The 26,563-nt window shown below is 42.2% G+C and overlaps 1 protein-coding gene across 1 annotated transcript in view; it reads right to left on the bottom strand.

Moving 5' to 3' along the window:
- The window catches only part of LOC139420788 (follistatin-like 4), a 216,340-nt gene that overhangs the window by 23,019 nt on the left and 166,758 nt on the right, over window positions 1-26,563 (bottom strand). Inside the window, exons 7-9 of the mRNA XM_071171055.1 lie at window positions 5,515-5,681; window positions 1,866-1,986; window positions 543-704 (exon numbers count right to left, since the gene is read on the bottom strand). Coding sequence (XP_071027156.1) covers window positions 543-704; window positions 1,866-1,986; window positions 5,515-5,681 — 450 coding nt within the window. The remainder of the gene's footprint in view (window positions 1-542; window positions 705-1,865; window positions 1,987-5,514; window positions 5,682-26,563) is intronic.

Genomic DNA, 26,563 nt, shown 5'->3' with positions numbered 1-26,563 from the left:
GAAAACAGGCTATTATCACAGGTAATGACCCACACACAGCCTATAAACTGCCATCTAACGAGGACGACTCCGTAAAAGACGATCACTTCTGTCCCCTCGGAAATTTAAACTTCCGTTTAACTCCCCCCCCCACATGGATGGCTGCTGTTGGATTTCATTTTCACACACTGTTGTTCCATCTATTTCTTTCATCTTCTAGGAATGGATATTTACTCTTCTGAAATCAGTGGCCTAAGCAATCAACCGACAAACTAACAATAGTCAAAACGGTCACCATAATCTTAGATTTGGCAACACAGGAAGGTGTGACACAGATTGGCACCTAGTATAGCAACACCTCCATGGTTCCCTGCATAGTGGTGTGTCTGGTAAACAGCAGCTGCTATGACGGTAATAACAGGGTGCGTCTCAAGTGGCACCCTGACCCTTATACGTTACCTATGGGCCCTAGTCAAAAGTAGTTCTCTATATAGGCAATAGGGTGTCATTTGGGATGCACTCCGTCTTGCCAGTGTGGGCAGGAAGGCAGCCTGGTGCCTTACCGATGAGGGAGAGCTGCTTGGAGGGTCTAGGCTGCAGGTCCATGCCGTTCTTCAGCCACATGATCTTAGGGTCTGGGATGCCGTCGGCGTGGCAGTGCAGGCTGGCAGACACACCAGGCTCCTGTGCCTGCGTCTCTGGGTAGACCAGGATCACTGGGGGAACTAGATACACAGAAACACGCACACATGCACAGACACACACGTGAAAAGAGAGAGACACACGCACACAGCCACAAGAGAGAGGAGTTAGGGAGGTATACTTACAAAGAAACATTGATAGGAGTGGCAGGATGGTATAGAAACACACACACACCAGGCACATCGGGCACACCAGGCAGAAAGGATTTAGTTTCACACCAGTACCACACGCATAGCTACATGCACTGCATTTACAACAGAGTCCAGCATGAGACATGCTTATAAGAGGCATGTTTATAAGACCAAATAAGATCACAATTGTGTACAAGGTAATTGTCTTCCAAGATAACCTGCCTTTCCAGGAAGAAAACTTTTTCAGCTTTTTCAGCTTTTCTCAGCTGAAGCCAGGTCTTAGATGCAGCTGTATCGTTTTTCAATTAGCCTAAATCCTGCCGTCCAACACAACACAATCACGCCCATTGTCCCTGTTAATTGAAAATCATTTCAGGCTATTTTTCCTCTGTTCATATCTGCGCATGCAATGAATCAAAGCTCCGAGAACGGCGATTATTATCTTTGATTTGATACGGCACAGACGGCTCTCCCAAGGTCCTCAATGAAGAGGCAGGCCCGGTAATCACACGTCATCTCAGCGAGAGAGAGGAAAAAAAAGACTTATGCAAACGAGTTTGTCGAGCAGTGTGCTTTGATAAATGCCTGCAGCATCTGCGCTGCTTGCTGCTGGCTAGTTGATGTACTGTAGCTACACACGGTTTACATGCTCAGGGTGGAATCAACTGAGTATGGTGAATAGAACGCCATGGTTACGGGCCTCATTGGCTTTCGATGATAGAACGTTGGACATGTTGGGATCAATGCCATTTTTTGCCGATGTGAACGCTGTTGCTGTCATTGGAGTCTGAGGCAGGGGTTACCACTCCTGACCCCGGAAGGCAACTCTGAAGGTCCCTCCTCCACAAAAGCATCTAACTTTATCAAAATGTTTGTTGTCGATTCAACAACAAAGCAACAACAGAAAAACGGAAACGTAACGTTGAACGCAGCAATGATCGCAAACTGCAACTACTACACGTTAAGTCAGGTCAACATTCTGGTGACCACGTGCCGAAACTCAAATCTGACCCTGAAAGGACAGTGAAATGTCAAGTATGTGCCATTACTAACCATTCACCTGCAGTACATGGGTCTGGTAGAGCTCTTCATATCCATACGCATGACAGCTGTAGTTCCCCATATGAATGGTTGTCACCTTGGTGATGTAGAGGGAGCCGTCATCACCAAAGTCCTATTGGGAGAAGAGGAAGGTGGCAGTGGAGGATGGTGAGGAAGGGAATAAGGGAGGGGAGTGAGGTGAGGGGGGGGCACACAACAGGGGAGCATGGAGTGATGGGAAGCATATTAGACAATGAATCAACGTGGTCCCTGGGTGTTGGGAGGGGCGTGGGGATTTGAGCCCCGTCGTCACGCTCACTCAGTCTGATAAATAGGAAGGGTTAAAAATACAAAGAACATTAGTGTGATTAATGGAGCCAGTTGTTGTTTTTCCGGATGCACAACTCACCTGGGGTTTTAGCAGGGGCTTAGGGAGGATTAAGAAACTAAATAGTGGTGTCCCGTATGTGGCGGACAGACTGTGTGCAAAGCTACCTACCTGGAAACAAATCTCTCTCTGGACACAGACTAAAGCCTTGGAGTTTCTTGCCACAAGCTATTGCCCACTACGTGATTTTAGATGGAAAATATTGCTTCTCTCTTAGCTAACGAGGTGGGAGTGGATGAGGACATATCATCTCTAGCGATGCTTTTAGGTGAGGAAAGGCAGAGGAAATACTTAGGACAGACTTAGCAAAACAGTAGAAACTGCTTTAGAAATAAATTACTGTATAGTACAGTACCTGTAGATCACAGGAGGTTGGTGGCACCTTTATTGGGGAGGGCATACTCATGGAAAAAGCTGGAGTGGAGTGAGTGGAATGGTATCAAATACATTGAACCCCTGGTTTCCATGTGTTTGATGCCATTCCATTTGCTCCGCCATTCTTACGAGCCGTCCTCCCCTCAGCAGCCTCCCCCTGTGAGGTAGATATTAAACAGTAGACATGTCTTTTCTATAGTATGTAGCCCTATAGAGGATATACTTAAACCAGTACAGGTTTATCTGAGATGCTTTGAATTACCTAGACATGTGTGTACAGTATGTGGGTGGACCTGAGACTATAAATGCAATACAATCCTCTCAAAGTTAAATTAAACAAGAGATGCTGAACACCTTGTTCACACCGCCATTTGGGTCTCAAATGATGGACCTTGTACAGGGAAATGTCTTATAATAAAAAAATGTAAAGATTTAATACAGTGAGCGGAATTGCTTTACACTTACACATAATTCATTAGTTCCGCCTTATTTTATAAAGAAGCTAAATCTTGTCTGATAAATGTTTCCTTTTGCTTTGTCTTTGAAATGCTAAACCAACCCCGATGCTTCCGTCTATCTCCCCTCCCCCTTTATAATACACTAATATTTGTCTATTGTAGCCATAATAGCGTTTGTGGATTTTTCACAGCATTCCCAAACGGGTGAGTTTGACATGCTAATTAACATATGATATAGCATAATTGTTTGAATAGAGAAAGCGCACTACTTCATTTCGTTGCCGAATGATCCCCTTGTGTTTCAGTAAAGGTTGGTCTGTCTGGAACTACTGGAGGTGATGAGTGAAACAAATTGTTTTCTTTCTCCGCAGTACATAGGCTGCTTTGACACAGGCAGTCCAATTCTGATCCTTTTCCACAAATTATTTGACCAATCAGATCAGCTCTTTTGCCAATAATTGGCCACAGGACCAGAACTGCGTAGCCTGTGTAAATGCAGCCGCATAGTGCCGCCCTCTCCTTGAAGACAATCAAAGCAGAGGGGAACAGATTTTATCTTTCCCAAAACACAACTCAATTACTTTGGAGAAAAGTAGCCATTCAATATGTAAAATGTCCCATTTACTAGTGGGGGGGTGGGGGAGGGGGGGAGAGAGAGAGAGCGAGAGACAGAGAGACAGAGAGACAGAGAGACAGAGAGAGAGAGACAGAGAGACAGAGAGAGAGAATAATACTGCTGTAGCAGAGTGCAGACAAATGGGTCTGACTCCAGCATGGGCAAATTGCCACTCAGCCAGCGAAACGTTTCATATGTCAGAGTGCCTTTTGGGTTGGAATTTCAATCACAGCTAAATGTAATATTTGTTTATTGATTGCAAAATGAGATCATTTTCATAGTACAACACGAACAACTCAAGTTGGCCTGTAAATGAATCTACTTTACGCTGACCCGAAGCGACAAGTCACACGGCAACCCAACGTAGCAGGCGTAGAAAGACGCCTGAACGGAGTTCCCGCTTCTGTTTTTTTTTTTCCCGGGGGGGAAACAGAAGTTGGGTTGAAAATACTGGATCCCTGAGAACCGGCAACATCCGCTCTCTGTCAACGCCGCTAGAGGGGCACACGCGGAGACCAAAGGCCTTCAATCAGTATGAATAATTTCCTTTGTTCTGAATTGAAATGCGGCGGTAGTGCCCAATAGGAGGTAACTCTTTCCCTTGCGGACTGTGTGCATTGTAAGAGCATAAAGCCGCCTAAGAATTACGTGGGAACACATGATGCGGAGTGGCACATTGCTTATTGTGCACACCTGCATGTTCTTGCGCATCAGACATTACTTTGTGAACATGAAGGCATGAAAAATAACCTCAAAGTGGTAACTGACAACTGTAATTATCGTCACACACTATTTACCACTGAATACTCCATGGCAACAGTAGCAGTAGCATGTAGCATGTTGCACAGAGGACCTTTTTTTCTCTCACTTCCTTGTCCTCCCCGTGACCCCGCTTATACACATGGCAGTTGACCTGCATGCCATTGTCTATTGTATCTCCATGGCAGCATATAACAAGGCCAATTCGTTAACATGCAAGTAGAGAATACTAATCAGCTGGTGGATTAACAGAGTCCCACACTGTCAGCTGTGAGCTAAACAACTCGCCGGCGCCGCCACTCCATAGTTCATTAACCGCATGTAGCCAATTCCCATGCTATGCTATGTTGGGATTTGCTAATATTTATTTTGAACATGGTTTGTGCTCTTTCAGATCAGCACGACGCCTGGCAGAGTGCCAATGAGACCCAAATCATTACATAATTTCTAATTTGAATAAATGTTAGCTAAAAAGTGAGGAAAAACACAGACCTGTTTTTAATTGGAAATGTAAAAAAACAAGCTGGGAAAATAAAATGAATTAATGGTGAATTAGTGGGAATTAGCATTTCTCATTTATTTTCCGTGAACCTTTATCTAAAGTTATTGATTATTCTTTGATTTCTTTCAACGTGAAGAGCCCCTGTTGAGAGACATTCTGAGGATAATAAAATATTAACCAACGCTCCAATTATATATATTTTTCCTAAAAACACACCACATCAAAGTTTACAATGTTGGACACTGGTTCAGTGTTTCACCTTGAAAGGCCCATAATGTTTAAAGACACTCTTACTCACATCGACAGTCTTGGAGTGAAAGCCTATGCAGTTTTGGGCTGTAGGACTAACCTGTTTCAACCCTGTTCCCTTAGACTCTGGCTCATACTAGCATGACTTACTTCATGTCGAAACATGATTTTTACAGGGTCCTATAACTTCCCAGAAATTCCCTGGTTTCCAGAAATCCTGGCTGGAGACGACTGGATTTCCTGCTTATTCCCTTCTTATTCTGGGAATCCTCCAACCAGGACAACTGAAACCCTCTGACTCAGCCGACACTCACATTGATGTCCTCCAGGTCCAGGAAGTTGAGTATGATTCCGTTCCTCTTCCAGATGATTGGCGGCCGCAGCGTTCCCTGGATGGCACAAGACAGCACGGTGCTGAGGCCCACTGTTACCGTGGAGACACTCACTCTCTGGTCCTCAGCCAGGCTCAGCTGAACAACCTCTGTAGTCGGGGTGCGGCGAGAGAGAGAGAGAGAGAGAGATAGATAGAGAGAGAGAGAAAGAAAGAAAGAAAGACAATAAAAGAGATGAGCTGGTGGAACTGAACCAAAGACAGACTTTATTCATCACAGAACACACAGTAGGGGATACAAACACAGCTGTGTGAGAGGGAACGGTGTCTGATCTGAGAACGAGAGCAGGACATTGTGGAAATATAATTTCTCTCATTAAGGAAGATTTACATTCAGCTGACTAGCAAGTCCAATTTGTTTCACCTTTAAGGAAAATCAAGAAGCACTGTTCCAGAGTGTCCCCGGGGCCCATATACAGGAAGGAAGAGAGAGGGATGAGAGAGGGATGGAAGAATGAGGGATGACAGGTAAGAATAATAAATACACTGAGTGTTCAAAACATTAGGAACACCTTCTCTTTCCATGACATAGACTGACCAGGTGATTCCAGGTGAAAACTATGATCCCTTATTGATGTCACTTGTTAAATCCACTTCAATCAGTGTAGATGAAGGGGAGGAGACCGGTTAAAGAATACTTTTTAAGCCTTGAGACAATTGAGACATGGCTTGTGTATGTGTGCCATTCAGAGGGTGAATGGGCAGACAAAAGGTTTAAGTGCATTTGAACGGGATATGGTAGTAGGTGCCAGGTGCACCGGTTTGAGTGTGTCAAAAACTGCCATGCGGCTGGGTTTTTCACACTCAACAGTTTCTCGTGTGTATCAAAAATGGTCCGCCACCCAAAGGACATCCAGCCGACTTTACACAACTGTGGGAAGCATTGGAGTCAACATGGGCCAGCATCCCTGTGGAACGCTTTCGACACCTTGCAGAGTCCATACCCAGACAAATTGAGCATGTTCTGAGGGCAAAAGAGGTTGCAACTCAATATTAGGAAAGTGTTCCTAATGTTTTGTACACTCAGTGTATGTCTGAATGACCCTGGGTCAAAATTGGTTGGGGTCTTTAGGAAGAGTATAAGTCATTCAATAAAACAAAGATTCCCAGACACCTAACAGATATCTAAACCGAGCCGACCATGCATGAACTCCTGAGCTGTTCCCCTGTTCCCTTGCCACTCTGAAATGGATTGGATGGAAACAGTTGGCTCTCTTCCCCCGTGTGACCTATATGAAATTACAATGTGCCATCCTCTACTGCTGGTCTATACTTTCCTTACAGTCGGTATTGCTACAGTACATGACTGTAACAAACACTACTGGATATGTAGGGGAATCCAATGGTGAGCAAATCCAGGTGATACAAATCAAATAGGTTTGACAGGTTTGAGACACACAATGTTGCTTCCTCTAGTCGACTCGCCCTGGTTCATGTTCAGACTAGAATACCTTGCATTTCGAAGGAGCTTGGCGAAGAGCTGCTCTGCTAGGCTAGTACATGCTTGTGACAAATCTCCCCTGCTTTTCTCGCAGAAGCAATTCACGATGTTCTGATCCACCTCTTATAAAGGCTTACGTAAACCCAATTCATCAGGCTCTGAAAGCAGAGAGCTAGCGGAGCACCGAACACAAACTGCTTGAGAGGGAAACATTTACTGTTGCCGTCTAATGATATCATTAAGTCAAGAACTACTTAGATTGCTACACTGCTTGCTGTTCCTTCGTTCAGTTACAAAACATACCAAAAAAGGCGAAACACTGAATTTATAGTAAAGTAACCAAGGGTTACTTATAGGATTAGTGAAACACTGAATTTATAGTAAAATAACCAAGGGTTACTTATAGGATTAGTGAAACACTGAATTTATAGTAAAATAACCAAGGGTTACTTATAGGATTAGTGAAACACTGAATTTATAGTAAAATAACCAAGGGTTACTTATAGGATTAGTGAAACACTGAATTTATAGTAAAATAACCAAGGGTAACTTATAGGATTAGTGAAACACTGAATTTATAGTAAAATAACCAAGGGTTACTTATAGGATTAGTGAAACACTGAATTTATAGTAAAATAACCAAGGGTTACTTATAGGATTAGTGAAACACTGAATTTATAGTAAAATAACCAAGGGTTACTTATAGGATTAGTGAAACACTGAATTTATAGTAAAATAAATAATAGATTTCGGCCTTCTAACTTCCATAATGTATACACTTTGACACGTATGAGCTGAATCAAATGTAAAATTCAGAGTGCACTAAGATGGAGGTTATTGCAGAGTCAACCTGGCAACTTTTCAAACACACTCCGTATAGAAATTCAGCCTACACTGTTTTGTCTGGCACAAAAGCAATACAAAAACACCCACACAAAAAAATGTCCATGTTAGAACGGTGGTGGTTTCATCTTTTGTTGGCTCTGAGCAATTCGATGTGAAATAAATCCTGATGCCAAATGGAGATTTTGACTCCAGCTTTGGAGATTGTTGTTCCCTGAGGAGAAGCCTCTCTCCGTCCAATTTTTTACCAGCCGACTACACAGGCAAAAGCTTCGTCTTCTGAAGAGCAGAGCGTGTGTGACAAAGGCAGACAAATTACATATCCACTGGCCATGCCTGCACGGTTCTCCCTGCTGGATAGGGTTGACATGACATTATCTCCTTAATGATTCCTAGGCTTTTAACCCATCCAAAAATTGCATGTGTACGAGTAACTTTCCTGCAATTCACAAACTATTGATCCATCAGTGGTAACTGCTAGCGCCTGCTATATGCGGTATAGCCATCATGGAGGATGCTCGTTTCTGGCCTCTGCTCCAAAAAACACACGCATAAATGTAAATGCAAAGTAGGAATGAGCTCTCCCTGGGAATAACTAATGTGGGCCTCTGAATGCAGCCCAGAAATCTTGTCCCCTTTCTCCTATACTACCTGAGGCCTCATGAGCTTTAATAAGACATCCCTGGAAACAAAACAGGGAGAAGAGAGCTTGGCTGTCTGCGAGGTGGGGGTACACAGGAATGAGAGTCGAGGAAGGAGCATTAGACTCGGTAAGAATTCGGCCTACATGTTTGATTGGTCTCCATAGCTCCACCTCCCAAGCTCTCTGATGCCTATGGCATTCTGATGAAGTTGTCAGTGTTGTGGCTAAGGCCATTTGTGACCAAGCTTTAATAACTTACTGACTGATGTCTTGAACTGTTGCTTCAATATATCCACATAATCTTCCTCCTCATGATGCCATCTATTTTGTGAAGTGCACCAGTCCCTCCTGCAGAAAAGCACCCCCACAACATGATGCTGCTACCCCCGTGCTTCACGGTTGGGATGGTGTTCTTTGGCTTGCAAGCCTGCCCCTATTCCTCCAAACATAACAATGGTCATTATGGCCAAACAGTTCTATTCTTGTTTCATCAGACCAGAGGACATTTCTCCAGAAGGTATGATCTTTGTCCCCATGTGCAGTTGCAAACCGTTGTCTGGCTTTTTATGGCATTTATGGAGCAGTGGCTTCATCCTTGCTGAGCAGCCTTTCAAGTTATGTCGATATAGGACTCGTTTTACTGTGGATATAGATACTTTTGGACCTGTTTCCTCCAGCATCTTCACAAGGTCCTTTGCTGTTGTTCTGGGATTGATTTGCACTTTTCGCACCAAAATATGTTAATCTCTAGGAGACAGAATGCATCTCCTTCCTGATCGGTATGATGGCTGCGTGGTCCTGTGGTCTTTATACTTGCGTACTATTGTTTGTACAGATGAACATGGTACCTTCAGGCATTTGGAAATTGCTCCAAAGGATGAATCAGACTTGTGGAGGTCTACAATTTTTCTGAGGTATTGGCGGATTTCTTTTGATTTTCCCATGATGTCAAGCAAAGAGGCACTGAGTTTGAAGGTAGGCCTTGAAATACATCCACAGGTACACCTTCAATTGACTCAAATTATGTCAATTAGCCTATCAGAAGCTTCTAAAGCCATGTCATAATTTTCTGTAATTTTCCGAGCTGTTTAAAGGCACAGTCAACTTAGTGTATGTAAACTTCTGACCCACTGGAATTGTGATACAGTGAATTATAAGTGAAATAATCTGTCTGTAAACAATTTTTGGAAAATTACTTGTGTCATGCACAAAGTAGATGTTCTAACCAACTTGCCAACACTATAGTTTGCTAACAAGAAATTTGTGGAGCGGCTGTAAAACGAGTTTTAATGACTCCAAACTAAGTGTATGTAAACTTGCGACTTCAACTGTATATACACTGCTCAAAAAAATTAAGGGAACACTTAAACAACACAATGTAACTCCAAGTCAATCACACTACTGTGAAATCAAACTGTCCACTTAGGAAGCAACACTGATTGACAATAAATGTCACATGCTGTTGTGCAAATGGAATAGACAACAGGTGGAAATTATAGGCAATTAGCAAGACACACCCGATAAAGGAGTGGTTCTGCAGGTGGGGACCACAGACCACTTCTCAGTTCCTATGCTTCCTGGCTGATGTTTTGGTCACTTTTGAATGCTGGTGGTGCTTTCACTCTAGTGGTAGCATGAGACGGAGTCTACAACCCACACAAGTGGCTCAGGTAGTGCAGCTCATCCAGGATGGCACATCAATGCGAGCTGTGGCAAGAAGGTTTGCTGTGTCTGTCAGCGTAGTGTCCAGAGCATGGAGGCGCTACCAGGAGACAGGCCAGTACATCAGGAGACGTGGAGGAGGCCGTAGGAGGGCAACAACCCAGCAGCAGGACCGCTACCTCCGCCTTTGTGCAAGGAGGAGCAGGAGGAGCACTGCCAGAGCCCTGCAAAATGACCTCCAGCAGGCCACAAATGTGCATGTGTCTGCTCAAACGGTCAGAAACAGACTACATGAGGGTGGTATGAGGGCCCGACGTCCACAGGTGGGGGTTGTGCTTACAGCCCAACACCATGCAGGACGTTTGGCATTTGCCAGAGAACACCAAGATTGGCAAATTCGCCAATGGCGCCCTGTGCTCTTCACAGATGAAAGCCGGTTGACACTGAGCACATGTGACAGACGTGACAGAGTCTGGAGACGCCGTGGAGAACGTTCTGCTGCCTGCAACATCCTCCAGCATGACCGGTTTAGCGGTGGGTCAGTCATAGTGTGGGGTGGCATTTCTTTGGGGGGCCGCACAGCCCTCCATGTGCTCTCCAGAGGTAGCCTGACTGCCATTAGGTACCGAGAAGAGATCCTCAGACCCTCTGTGAGACCATATGCTGGTGCGGTTGGCCCTGGGTTCCTCCTAATGCAAGACAATGCTAGACCTCATGTGGCTGGAGTGTGTCAGCAGTTCCTGCAAGAGGAAGGCATTGATGCTATGGACTGGCCCGCCCGTTCCCCAGACCTGAATCCAATTGAGCACATCTGGGACATCATGTCTCGCTCCATCCACCACAGACTGTCCAGGAGTTGGCGGATGCTTTAGTCCAGGTCTGGGAGGAGATCCCTCAGGAGACCATCCGCCACCTCATCAGGAGCATGCCCAGGCGTTGTAGGGAGGTCATACAGGCACGTGGAGGCCACACACACTACTGAGCTTCATTTTGACTTGTTTTAAGGACATTACATCAAAGTTGGATCTGGTTTTCCACTTTAATTATGAGTGTGACTCCAAATCCAGACCTCTATGGGTTGATACATTTGATTTCCATTGATAATTTTTGTGTGATTTTGTTGTCAGCACATTCAACTATGTAAAGAAAAAAATATTTCATAAGAATATTTCATTCATTCAGATCTAGGATGTGTTATTTTAGTGTTCCCTTTATTTTTTTGAGCAGTGTATATTGTAACGACCCTGGGTTTATAAGCGTGGATATTGACTCTGACGCTCGAGCATGCTTTTGCGGCACAGTTGATAGCGCGCTAGACTTCGGGCTAGAAGGTTGAGGGTTCGAGACCTGCTCCCTGCTGTTTCCTTACATTGGTGTCAGAAGTGATCGGACCCTGCATCCACGACAGTGCGTGTGCTTGGCCGGTGAGCGCGTTCCTATAAGACATTGAGTTGCGAGGACGTGCTCTTTGAAAGGAGGGAGTAGTGTAACGACCCTGGGTTTATAAGCGCGGATATCGACTCTGCCGCTCGAGCATGCTTTTGCAGCACAGTCGATAGCGAGCTGGACTTCGGGCTAGAAGGTCGAGGGTTCGAGACCTGCTCCATGCCTGTTTCATTCCAATTTACAGTGGGGCAAAAAAGTATTTAATCAGCCACCAATTGTGCAAGTCCTCCCACATAAAAAGATGAGAGAGGCCTGTAATTTTCATCATAGGTACACTTCAAATGTGCCAGACAAAATAAGGAAAAAAAATCCAGAAAATCACATTTTAGGATTTTTAATGTATTTATTTGCAAATTATGGTGGAAAATAAGTATTTGGTTACCTACAAACAAGCAAGATTTCTGGCTCTCACAGACCTGTAACTTCTTCTTTAAGAGGCTCCTCTGTCCTCCACTCGTTACCTGTATTAATGGCACCTGTTTGAACTTGTTATCAGTATAAAAGACACCTGTCCACAACCTCAAACAGTCACAGTTCAAACTCCACTATGGCCAATACCAAGGAGTTGTCAAAAGACACCAGAAACAAAATTGTAGACCTGCACCAGGCTGGGAAGACTGAATCTGCAATAGGTAAGCAGCTTGGTTTGAAGAAATCAACTGTGGGAGCAATTATTAGGAAATGGAAGACATACAAGACCACTGATAATCACAAGAACGGTGAGCAAAAATCCCAGAACCACACAGAGGGACCTAGTGAATGACCTGCAGAGAGCTGGGACCAAAGTAACAAAGCCTATCATCAGTAACACACTACGCTGCGAGGGACTCAAATCCTGCAGCGCCAGACGTGTCCCCTTGCTTAAGCCAGTACATGCCCAGGCCCGTCTGAAGTTTGCTAGAGAGCATTTGGATGATCCAGAAGAAGATTGGGGGAATGTCATATGGTCAGATGAAACTAAAATATAATTTTTTGGTAAAAACGCAACTTGTTGTGTTTGGAGGACAAAGAATGCTGAGTTGCATCCAAAGAACACCATACCTACTGTGAAGCATGGGGGTGAGCCTGTAATCGACCCCACAAATGCTGATGCTCCAGATAGTCAACTAGTCTAAAGAAGGCCAGTTGTGTTGCTTCTTTAATCAGTATAACAGTTTTCAGCTGTGCTAACATAATTGTAAAAGGGTTTTCTAATGATCAATTAGCCTTTTAAATTGATAAACTTGGATTAGCTAACACAATGTGCCATTGGAACTCAGGAGTGATGCTTGCGGATAATGGGCCTCTGTACGCCTACAGTATGTAGATATTCCATTAATAATCAGCTGTTTCCAGTTACAAAAGTAATTTACAACATTAAACATTAAACACTGTATTTCTGATCAATTTGATGTTATTTTAATGCACAAAATATGTGCTTTTCTTTAAGGTTACCCCAAACTTTTGAACGGTGGTGTATATCTTATTTTAACCTTTATTTAACTAGGCAAGTCAGTTAGGAACACATTATTATTTACAATGACTGCCTACCCCGGCCAAACCCTAACCCGGACAACGCTGGGCTTTTTGTGCGCCACCCTGTGGGACTCCCAATCACGGCCAGGGTCTGTAGTGACGCCTCTAGCACTGAGATGCTGTACCTTAGACCGCTGCACCACTCGGGAGCCCCACAATATTTATAGAGAGTCAGGATAGATCATTTCAGGTTATACAGAGTCAAGCTAGATCAGTTCAAGTTGTATAGAGTCAGGATAGATCATTTCAGGTTATAAAGTGTCAAGCTAGATCATTTCAGCTTGTATAGAGTCAAGATAGATCATTTCAGGTTATACAGTGTCAAGCTAGATCATTTCAGGTTATATAGAGTCAGGATAGATCATTTCAGGTTAGGTAGATAGATTAATTAATAGATTCAGGATATCAACACCTGAAAAGGAATTTGTTTATTTTGCCATTCTTGATACTTGCTACCTATTCTCCAATGTTGCCAAAGCTGCTTAGCAATGGGCTTTAAAGCAATTAGGTTTAAAACAGCTCTTAATTGGTGCTCTGTTTCCTCTTGCTGGGCCACATTCTTGTGACTGCATGGTTCCCTCAGTCCAATCCCTAACTGATAGCAATGTGCCACTACTGCAATATAACATCTGAAGAAAAGCAGCCACATTGGACCTAAAGTACAAACATGCATGCACACACACAAGCACGTGCACACACACACTTTAATGTGTCTTTTCAAAGCGGGGAGAGGCTCTATGCAGATATGCCTCCCCTGAGATCCCTCGGTGACTACAAACAATCCCTGATGTGTTGCTGTACATATAAGCCTGGGCTGTGCAGGTGGGAACTGATACATATGGTTGTTCTATTATCAATTAAAAACAGACCATATTTGCCACGTCCAGTAAAAGGACTTGCAAGGACTTATAAGGTCTTGTAATTTCACAACCAAGGCAAAGTGATAAAGTACATAAATACACCAGCTAATACATTTTTGGTTCCAGGAACGGTTGGGTTAGGTAGAATTTGTATTTATTAAGAATCCCCATTAGCTGCTGCCATGGCAGCTGCTACTCAGACCTGGGGTCCAGCAACATTACCTCTTATTCTGAGAGTGTTGCACACCGAAGCATCCCAGGAACAGTCTAACAAATTGTTAACTCCAACAAGTTCTAAAACGTTCTATGGAACATTAATTTATCTTAAAGCCATAGACATTAAAACCAGTAGATAGTGATAGTGCCGACGTCATCCACGTGTTCCCATGGAAAACTTGGCTCGTGAAGCCAGAAGTATTAGAATTTGAAGTGTGCCATATTGCTGAATGGGGCTGAATGGCACCCCCCAAAAATTGCTAAGGATCATGGTGAAAGTGTTCGTAACTAGAAAATGATGGTGGTCGATGTAGTCGTTTTCATCCTGCCTGAGAGAGTCAACCTTAATGTCTATGGAACCTCCTCGTAGCCTGCCGGGCCTGTGATTGGTCTATGTCAGCACGTGGTCCTGTGTGACGACAAATGTCATAATAATAATTTACATAGGCTCTCTAGGGCACTGCTAGGTTGCTACATGGTAGCTGACCAGCAAAGCTTGTGACTACACGCTCCAGACCGGACATTGGGGGCCTGCTTGAAACCCAATGGGACCCAGTAGAAAGAGGTCTCCACCTGTTCTGGTATGATATGTGAATAAAAATGTTTCCAGCACAACAACCTGAAGTTATTACCATTGGAATAAAACATTCACTTCTGTCTCTCTCGGTTTTTCTTTAGTGCTCTCCCTCTCTTTCATTCATTCTCTCTTTTTCTTTCATTCTCTTTCTCTCTCTCTCGTTCTTGAGTTCTCTCTCTCTTTCATTCTCATCTCTTATTCCCCTCTCTCATTCTCTATCTCTCTTTCTTTAGTTCTCTCTCTCTCATTTTATCTTTCTCTCTTTCTTTAGTTCTCTCTCTTTTATTCTCATCTCTTTAATTCCTTTCTCTCTTTCTCTCTCTCTCTTCAATTTGAGGGATCTGAATGTGTCAATTTGCGAGTGTGCTGGTAATTCATGGAGGGAAAGAGAAGATGAGCAATCAGCAGCCCACTCATTAATCACACACAATCCAGACCCTGAATCTCCTCCACAGGTAAAGATGAATCCCTCCATTGCCTCTCGCTCTACTTCTCCTGTCTCACTTTTATTCTACTTCTGTCTCTCTCTCTCTCTTTTGTATTTTTCTATCTTTCTCTCACCACTTCTCTCTTTGCCTCTCTCTTTACCTCTCCTCCTGTCTCTCCCTCTCTTTCTCTCTCTCTCTCTACCACTTTCTCTTTAAATGAGCCCCAGTGGCTCTAACAAAGCCAAGGTGGAGAGACTGACTGCGGCTCCCTGGCAGCCCTGAACTACAAGGAGAATGAAGCTTTTTATAATCACTAAGAATAGGAAAGGTCTGGATGATGAGAACAATCACATTGTTAAACTACATTTAAAAGTTTAGAAATAAGAAAAGATTTCATTGATTGGGCAGGACCTATATCTCTAAGTGAGCTCTGTAATATAGGCACAGGAGAATCTGCAATGTAAGGTCAATAACCTACTACATCGCTGCTAGTCTGCTTAGTGGTTTATTAATAAAAATATAAATGTACATTTACTTGTAAATCGGTATCTAAATGATAGCATGATGTTACTAGGTACTAATCTCTCACTTCGAATGCTCTCACTAGATTTCATGGAAAAATATAATTGTATGGAAAAATATGATACAGAATGTTCAGGCACATGCAATTTGACATTTACATTTTTCAGTCCATTATGCTGCTTGTGAAACGGAGATAAGAAAAGCTTTGTAATTTAGGGAACAGTATAAGTTACTGAGGATAACTGAGGAGAAATGCTATGTCACAGCCAATTGCCATTATTTGCTAAAGAAATCCATAAATCCTTATGGAACTCAATTTCCTGAACATTAAAAAAAAGCAATAGTTTCCAGTCACATATTGTTGAATGGACTGAACGTTTGACTGCGAATGGGTGTCTTTCTCATGTCATGTCATGTCACAATCTATAGTTAATGTAAAACTTACTCTATTACGTTATAGTAACCGAAAGATTGCAAGTTCAAACCCCCAAGCTGACATGGTACAAATCTGTCGTTCTGCCCCTGAACAGGCAGTTAACCCACTGTTCCTAGGCCGTCATTGAAAATAAGAATTTGTTCTTAACTGACTTGCCTAGTTAAATAAAGGTAAAATAAAGTATGTGATGGCAAATATTCAGCGGTCTAGAAACAAAAATAGGTTCAGATAATGCACTGAACAGTTGGCAAATTAATCCACTTGATAAACAGTACAGTTTTGTACCATTGGAATTTGCTTGTAGTGTGAAGGATACGTTTAACCTTGGACACAATGTCTTCATCTTACAATAGTTGAGGATAGGCTTGTTTCCTAAAATGGAATCTGAAATTCCATTGTAGGTCTTTTTTAGGGAGCTGGTCCATCTCAAGGCGTCCTTCTCAAGTTAGAAATATTTTCACGAGACCTTCTCCTTGTAAGGTACAAAAAAAAAAAAAATGTCCCCCTCATATACTTAACAAAAAATGACCACAAATAACGAACTGTAGCGACCCTGTGTTTATAAGCGTGGATATTGAATTTGCCACTTCAGCATGCTTTTGGGGCACAGTCGATGCCACGCAGGACTACGCGACAGAAAGTTGAGGGTTCGCCGAGCACCACGGATGAGCTAACTCTCCCTGACAGTTTCGTTAGACCTACTCTACGATCAGAGCCATCTGTAGACAATGATCAACTAGGTGAAAATCTGATTTTCAACATGTTTATGCAATATTTATAATTATCTAAAATATATGCAACAAATGTTCCACCAACAGGTTTCTGTGCCAATGCACCATAACCAATAAACAAAGCATACAGACTTTGGGCGCTTCAACACGGTTTGCGTTTTCAACGCTACAATCTGCACAGTTTGGCTGCTGGAATTATATTTTGGACGAATGTGCGCAGGTAGCCTACAGGATACGTTTGAAGTAGCCTATAATCAGATGAAAACTTTATGACTGGTTGTGTTAATGCCACAAATAAAAGATAATACATTGTAAAAGTGAAATGACAAAAGTTTAGGCTATAGGATATTGAAGCGTTATGAATTCTAGGTGCGCGAGGAATAGCCACTCGGATTGGAGAGAAGGCAGAGCTCATCATCCTGAATAACTGGGCTTGCTGGAAGCATATGTGGCCACATTATTATAGGATGACTTGGTGAGCGACAACTGACAGCGCATCTCAGCATCAGAACTTAAAATACAGTCAGACTGGCATGCTACTTTCTATACCGAATAAATTGTTAAGAGTAGAATGGAATGAAACATTCAAATCATGTTTGCGCTGTGATTCAAGTGACATTTTCGCTGAAGTTTACGGCCTAGAGTAGAACGTAGAAAACAATGCAATTATTCATTGCAATGGGGTGTTGGAGGCTAGTCTAGGTAGGATCATTGTAGTGTCCCTAAACAAGTTCAATAGGGCAACTTTTTGAGCTGCCTGTCTCATGTCTTCACTGTTCTTTCATGCACAATGATGCACCATGTCCTCTCCACTTATAATGAAAATTGGTGCAGCTTTGAATGATTTTATGTGTGGTATGATCGCTACTTAGGATATTGCAGATCTGGACAAACGATCCACCTACCGCTATTGTCACTATGAATGATGGATAGAAAGCAGGATAGACTGGTAGACTGGTAGACTATATATATAGACCTGTGTGGTATAGTTAGTGTGTGGAAAAACTTAGTGCATAAGGGAAGTACCAAAACACCCCGGTATAGGGAAGGTGCATGCAAGCAGAAGAGGACATTTGGCTAGGATGGAAGTAATGGTATAGTAAAACCTGCAAAAGGGCTAAAGTAAACCCTGGAGAAAAAACTCTACCCTCCCCTATGCCAAATAAAAACCACAGAACTCTCCCCAAAGCAACAAAAAAAAGATAGACAACCTTCACTTAATACTGACCTCCAAGCCTTTAGTGAGGAGCGACACATTCTCTGAAACTAATCTCCAACTTAATTTGGCTAGATCAAGTCTGATACATTAAAGGCCAACATGCAATCTGGATATTCTTTAATCTGTAAAGCAGACGCATTGCTGATTCTGTGATGTAAATGTAAAGGTAATTTACGATTGAGCCGACATGCAGCATTTACTGTGAATGCAGTCTTCACCAACACATGACATTGCCTTTAAATTTCAATCACGATGTAATGCTGAATTTCCACGATAACGGATTGAATAGAGCCTAAATCTTTTAAAAACAGCCAGCCAGAGGCATTTTCTTATTAAACAATGCTAAAGCCTTTGACAGGGGTAAATAGCTTTTCTTGTTTTAAAGCCTTAAGGGGGAGGTAAGAGGGATTAATTGCCTGCAGCATAAATCTTTTTTTATGGGTGCCACTGACTGACCTGACCTAGAGATGTTATTGGCACACACACACACACACACACACACACACACACACACACACACACAGCATCTCTTCTGCAGCTCATTAAATGGGGTGTGTTTGAAATGTCTTCCAAAGCATCAATGTTAGGCCTTGGTTCTTCTCAGAGTGTAGGAATCACCTTGCGCTAGACAGTGTTTGGGTTTCAACATGATTTGCAACTTTTGAATTGAATTTCATTCTGCGTGTTATTCATAAAGCTAGGGGCCCGATTCAGTCAGATCCGCTTTAGCCGACATCTTCATAGCTGATGATTTGATGTGTCGGAGGTGGAACTGCGTTAGAGCTGTCAAATCCACAATCGACTCACAGTATCATACCTAAAGCGGACATTGCCATTGGCTGCACAAAGACGCAATAAGAGAAATCCCATGCAGCCTTGTTTACACGTTCAAAAACTGAAATGTGAGATGTAATCTACACCTTGTTTAGGATGATTGAAATTCTCATTATTTTCATTTAATGAATTTCATTTGAATGTCATTATTTCTATATAGCCTACACTTTCTGGTTCTGAACTTCTAACACGAGTGGGACGGGTCTGGCTTCGTGACAAAGATCGCTTGAAAGCTCCAACGCAATTCCACCTCCGACACAGCCAAAACATCAGCAATGCGGGTGTCTGCTATCACCCGTTAACACCTGATCTGATTGAATCTAGGCCTAGAAAGGAGGATGGTGAAAGCGAAGTATGTGCAGTGAAATGGCTAAGTAAGCGTTGTGCAGTAATGTCACCATGAGCCTTGAAGTACTGTTGTTCTGCCTTGGCTTTTAACTGACAATGAATGGTATTGATGAGGACGTTATAGTGTGTTATAGTACTGGGAATACTGGTTCAAATTTGTGGTCCACTGTAACAGACTGTGGTAAAAGCCTAGTAAGAACGCACTACCATAATCACCAGACATCGATCTCCGATCAACATAAAAGAGTTACTCGTTTTTAAGGTCTGTTGCATTCAGGTGTAATACATGCTGTGCATGGCCAGCCCATAGATCTGTACACAGATACAATAATATACTTCTATGGGAGCTAGTGAATGCAGTATCACACTGTGACAAAGTGAGAGCACTTATCTTGCTTTAGGCTCAGGCAGCTTAACTTTTTTTTTTCAACGAAATACTGAGGGAGTTTAAGCAGTTTTGCTATAGGTAACAGAAAAAGAACAAACATGTGACACTGATATTGCTGTAAAAGGTGGTGTTTCAAATGAGCTGTTGCTACGCTAGCACATTAGCTAGCAAGTGTAAACATTACTTAGCATGTGTGAGAACATTCCATTCAATAGCACAACATGTGTGTCACTGCTTGCAATAACCTCAACCATTAGTGTAAGTCAGTAACCAACATAGGTGTCAGGCCCGAGTTCTTGTCATGTAGTAGGATGTCAGATCCCAGTGAGCTCGATAGAGACTTGGAGAGAGGCTGCGGTCACATGTCACTGGCCTTGGGGCAATTGTCACCCTCACCGCTCCATGGCGACACTTATCGTAGATGGCAGGGCAAGGGGGCAGACGGTGGGTGAATACACAGTCATAGGGACTCAGATTGGAGACAGTAAATGCGGGCTGACAATGCTCAGCTGTCCCAGTCCATGTGACTATGACTTTCCTCACCAATGGACATTTCTGTAATGCATGTCACTGCCATGGTCTGTGTGACACACTGATGGGGAGTCAGGTTGGATTTACGTGACAATTAATAATCAGTCATCCTACTGATATGACAGGAAGCCTGCATCCTGTCCCTAGCTGTTTCCTCTGTTGGAGGACAGAATGGAAGGAACAGAACATTCCATTTCCTCTCAAGCAATAATCGCAAAGTGCAGTTTGACCTTGTCTGAAGTGTTTTTTCAAGCGAAAAATGTTGGTAACATCCTTATTACAGTGTAATTACATATGTTATTACACTTTAATTACATATGCAATTACACTGTAACAATCATTGTAATTAATTGTAATAATTCATAGTTACACTGTAATAACTGGTGGTAATTGCAGTCTGTAATTACAGTGGTACGAACGCTAGTTACCATGCTTGTTACAAATGTTAAAGTTTCCAATAACATCCCAACACGCCATATTTCGGCCTGCACAAACCACGTGATAAGTGTTAGCCAATTGAAAACCGATCACTTCTGCAATAAATAGCTCTGGAGTATGATGCCCAGGACCAGTAGCAAAAACGAGTTCACAAACAGTTTACATCAAAAAATACTTTCAAATGTTAAACCATTTCACTTATTTTAATCATCAATTAAACATTTGTAAACACATTAATAAACAACTACGTTTAAAATTAGGATAGTCATTTGTGATTGCCAAGTTGTAAGCCTATTATTAAGCTTGGTTGAATAATGGTTTATAAATGCACTTAAAATGGTCATAAGACAAACTCTTATTCCATCATGTAACCTTGCAAGTGTTTCACCGTTGAGGAGCATTCTCACTTTTGGCTGGGCTGCATTGGTGCAATTATTTATTTATCGCAGGAAATTAAGGCCTCATGTCAAGCTCTGCCCATCTGCGCAAAAACCTAGAAATAATGGTGACCGCAAACGTGCCCAGATGTTGACATCGATATAATGTGAAAGTGTGCAAAGAACGCTTTCACATGAGGAAGGTTAGTGTGCAAGTCCAAACATGAAAGATTGCTACGAAAAAACAGTGTTGTAGGTCAAAAACATCAACACTGGAGAGCAAAAGTATGTTTTCCATGCAATTTATTTGCATTTTTGGATACATTAATTCTGCTGGATGATTTCGCATAGGTATCTAGCTAGCTATTCACTAGCTAAATAGCTAGCTAACATTAGCTGGGCTCGATGGTTGTATGTTCTCTTAACCTTTTCAGGGTATCCGTACTCAAGGGTATTACGTGAGACACACCCAGCATGTTAACGTTAGCTAGCTAGCTAGGGTAATTTACAGTGTCTATGCTACATTTTCATACATTCTTCTTTTCTACCAGAGATTCTCACAAGGTCACCGACACCAGGATGGGAAATGCTTACAAGAAAGAAACAGATGGAGACAGAGACAGTTGTCAATTTCCATTGCTTAAAGTGGAAAAAAAGACCATCTCAATTAGCTATCTAGGCTATTAACCATACTTTAGGCTACAGGTTTGAGTCACCACTTAAGGTTGAAGTCGGAAGTTTACATACACCTTAGCCAAATACATTTAAACTCAGTTTTTCACAATTCCTGACATTTAATCCTAGTAAAAATTCCCAGTCAGTTAGGATCACCACTTTATTTTAAGAATGTGAAATGTCAGAATAATAGTAGAGAGGATGATTTATTTCAGCTTTTATTTCTTCCATCACATTCCCAGTGGGTCAGAAGTTTACATGCACTCAATTAGTATTTGGTAGCATTGCCTTTAAAATGTTTTACTTGGGTCAAACGTTTCGGGTAGCCTTCCACAAGCTTCCCACAATAGGTTGGGTCAATTTTGGCCCATTCCTCCTGACAGAGCTGGTGTAACTGAGTCAGGTTTGCAAGGCCTCCTTGCTCGCACACACTTTTTCAGTGGGTTTATCCTCTCACTTGAATGGCAAAGAGGTTCAGGTTGTCATAATCGGTAAGCGGGCAAGTATTTTGTTTATATATCATATATTATATTATAAACTGGGATGTCATCTGTATGATTGACCCCAGTCAGTGAGGTTGACCTATATCTGTTGACCTGATCTGTTTTTGTAAACTCAACCAAGTTAACCCAGATGGTACACTTTTTAGGGGACAAGTGCTAGCAACAACATTGAATGGAGGTAATTGAGGGTAGCTAATTAGAGCCTATTATGCATCCAACCATTGTAATCTGGGACCTCCAGCACATCTGTCTACAAGAGATTACAACCTTGTGGTAGTTATTACTGAATTGGATGCAGCTGAGAAGAAACAAAACACTACATTTGTGAATTTTGTGGAAACTTGCCTACTTGCAACAAGCATGGAAACAATAATTTTTGCTACAGACTGCAATTTCCACCAGTCACGTGTTGTTAGTAGAGTGACTTGTTATAGTGTAATTACACATGTAGGACCCCTTAAGATGAAGTGTTACCGAAACGTTGTTTGTATTTCGGTAACATGTATTTGTATTTATTTTGTCATATAAAGTGATGCGATACATCTCTTTCTCTTCTCATGTTTTCTCTCTGTATTGGTGGGCAAGTGTATTTGAAAGTGGTATGGTAAGAGTTGCCAGGCGCACCAGTTTGAGTGTGTCAAGAACTGCAAAGCTGCTGGTTTTTTCACAATCAACAGTTTCCCGTGTGGATGTCCTTTGGTCCACCACCCAAAGGACATCCAGCCAACTTGACACAACTGTGGGAAGCATTGGAGTCAACATGGGCCAGCATCCCTGTGGAATGCTTTCGACACCTTGTAGAGTCCATGTCCACGAATTGAGGCTATTCTGAAGGCAAAAGGGGGAGCAAATCAATATTAGGAAGGTTTTCCAAGTGTTTTGTACACTCAGTGTACAAGTCTCTTTTAAATTTTGATATTTGGTTGTGTGGACAACCAAACACAATTCAATATCACTAATTATTATTACATTTGAAATCAACCAGAGCTTGGACTATTGTATTGTCTATTTTTAGTGTAATTCTGGATTGAATTGAAACAATAGCTGTTAATTACACGGGGCTTGATTAAAACCCTGAATGGGAGACCAAAGTGTATCTGTACATGAATCAATTCTCCAGTAGGAGGTGCTGCCCAGGCTATTGTTACTTTTTCTGATAGTTGATATAACATTGAAGATCTGACGTTGTTTTAAATGAACAAATTCAACTCTATTTTATACAACGTTGTCTATGTTGAAATTTGATTACCATGATGACATCATCCTGTGGTTGAAATTTCATCCTCAAAACAATAGTTTATATGCAGACTATTTTCAAATCCAATGCATTTTCCATGTAGATTCCACGTCACACTACATTGACAAATTATGTTAAAAAAAGTTGATTCAACCAGTTTGTGCCTAGTGGGATGGTTCTCCTTTTCAGAGCATTGTGGTACAGTGCAAAGAAGCTCAATTAGAGAACAATTGTCACGTACTGCAACTGTGTGACATGAAATAATAGCTTTAGTAATTAACCAAGCCATGAGAGCAAAGAGCAACATTCTGTCACGATGGGAAAGAAAGATAGTCAAAGGTTTCTAGAAAGATACTGATGAGTTGATTAAGTTGATTAATTGCTTTGGGATCTCTCCTTGGAGTCTTGGCTCCCACAGAAGGAAATCACGGGAGAAAAGGTCTAGAAGTCACAAGCCTGCCACGTTATTACATTGGTTCCGTCTGCTGGTGTATGCTAATTATCTGACCTAAACATTCTTAATATTCCTCTTATTTGAAAAATTATATTATTTTGACTTGAAAATGTGGAATTAATTTAAAAAAAAAAAAAAAATCTGTAATACCTGATTGTACCGTATAGAGATACCAACATTACCACTTTATCTCAAATAAAAATCAGTACACTGCCTTGCTGTTTCCACAGTTCACATAGAGGTAAGGACAACATTACAGCATGGGCTATGTTTAAACATTGGGAGTTCTGCAGGACTGCCTTGATGAACCACACAGCATTGGAAAGCTTGTCTCTTTGAGCTCTACCATTGAGCAAGCTAAATGCATGATTTCCTCAAGGCAAAACTATGTTGCTGGTAGTCTCTTAGCCAAGCAGGGATATACTGACATTGTCTCTGGAGGCCTGAGGATTTCAGCTGAGTTAGAGAAACAGCCAATTCTCTGGAGAATCCACCCAGACATTTTCTTTCTCTTTTTCCACCTGCATATTATACCCAGAGCGAGAACCAATGCGCTACAAAGAGTCTACAGTCTGTAAACAGGAAGCAACATCAGGTTAACATTCTGCTCTCTTTTCATTATGGTACCCTCCAGAACGGAGGCTGAGGCCCAAATGGCACCCTATTTCCTATATATAATGTACTACTATTGACCAGGGCCCATAGGGCTCTAGTCAAAAGTACTGCACTATAAAGGGAACAAGATGCCATTTGGGACGCAGACATTGACAGATCAGTGTTGTTTCCAGCAGATTACCGGTGCGTTGTGCAGGTCTGAGGCTGATCGATACACTGTTTAGCTCTGTAGACCTGGGAAACTCAACAACATGCAGCTGGGAGAGAGAGAGCTACAGTAGGCCTATGTACATGTGGATAGGACAAGCTGTGTAGGCTGCTGGCTAATGGCAGCAGAAACCATCTTTTGTTCCATTACCTCCATCCTGTTAAATTGCTACCAGCAGCAAATATCTATCTATCTATCTATCTATCTATCTATCTCTCGATATGAGCCAGGTGTAATGCGTTTGTCTGTTCAGCTCCTCATGCTCAGCCAAGGACACCAGGCAGTGAGGTTTCTCTGCAGAGTTGTAACAGACAGCCATTGTTTGATAGCTGGATCGGATCTTCCGGGATAGATGGAGGCCTGCCAGACGGCTAGTGACCAGTCTCCCAAAGGCAGCGATGTTAAGCTTATCATCTGTCCAGTGGAGGAACAGATCAATGCCGCCCGACTCATCGAGAACGAGATGTGATTCGCCTGGGATGCAGATAGGTTGCTGAAGTTTGATAGCAGGTCCTGCTTCTGCTGCAGCTGAGCTAACCACCAGAGAATCTCTTCCCGAGGCTGCTAGATTGTGCAGCCTGGGCTCATAGACTAGACGTAACATAATATGCAAAAATCTGCGACACTCAAATGTGTATGATATGTTATGTTTCGTATGGTTATTTAAGACGGAAGGTTAAGTAAGGCAAAAATGAAAGGAAGGAGGCTGGTCAGGGTGGATGGGTAGGTGTATAACAAAAATGTCTAGCAGCCCAAAGATTTCAATCAATCAATCAAATGTATTTATAAAGCCCTTTTTACATCAGCCGATGTCACATAGTGCTATACAGAAACCCAGCCTAAAACCCCAAACAGCAAGCAATGCAGATGTAGAAGCACGGTGGCTAGGGAAAACTCCCTAGAAAGGAAGGAACCTAGGAAGAAACCTAGAGAGGAACCTGGCTCTAAGGGGTGGCCAGTTCTTTTCTGGCTGTGCCGGGTGGAGATTATAACAGTACATGGCCAAGATGTTCAAACGTTCATAGATGACCAGCAAGGTCAAATGATAATAATCACATACCTTGTTCAAAGGCATTTACATATTTTGTCTTGCACATTCAGCCTCTGAATGGCACACATACACAATCCATGTCTCAATTGTCTCCGGGCTTAAAAATCTTTTTTTTTTAACCAGTCTCCCTCCCCTTACATGTTTGAGTCTCATCACGGACAACGTTAGCATTTTAGCTAATTAGCAGCTTTGCAACCACTACTTTTTAGCTACTTTACAACTACTTAACATGTCAGCTAACCCTAACCTTAACCCTAACATTAACCCCTAACCCTATCCCCTAGCCTAGCTAAAGTTAGCCATCTAGTTAACGTTAGCCACAACAAATTGCAATTCGTAACATATCATATGGTATAGTTACATAAGACAGAAAGTTACGCAAGGAAAATGTAAACGTCTAGTAACCCAAAGGTTGTGTGTTCAAATCTAATCATGGACAATTTTAGCTAATTAGCAACTTTGCAACTACTTACTACTTTACAACTACTTAGCATGTTAGCTAAACCTAACCGTAACCCCTAAACCCTAGCCTAGCTAACGTTAGCCACCTAGCTAACATTAGCATTAGCCAGATAGCCACCTTACTAACATTAGCCACAACAAATTGGAATTCATAACATATCATGCGTATTGCAAATTTGTAACTTATTGTATGAATTGCAATTTATAAAATCTAATGTGCATTGTAATTCAAAACATTTCATATGAATTGTAATTTGTAACATATCATACGAAATGAATGATGGACATCCACAAATCTTGCACCTATCGCAT

This window comes from Oncorhynchus clarkii, chromosome 12 (genome assembly GCF_045791955.1).
Source record: "Oncorhynchus clarkii lewisi isolate Uvic-CL-2024 chromosome 12, UVic_Ocla_1.0, whole genome shotgun sequence".
Taxonomy (NCBI): domain Eukaryota; kingdom Metazoa; phylum Chordata; class Actinopteri; order Salmoniformes; family Salmonidae; genus Oncorhynchus; species Oncorhynchus clarkii.
This window is presented reverse-complemented; position numbering and strand designations above follow the sequence as displayed.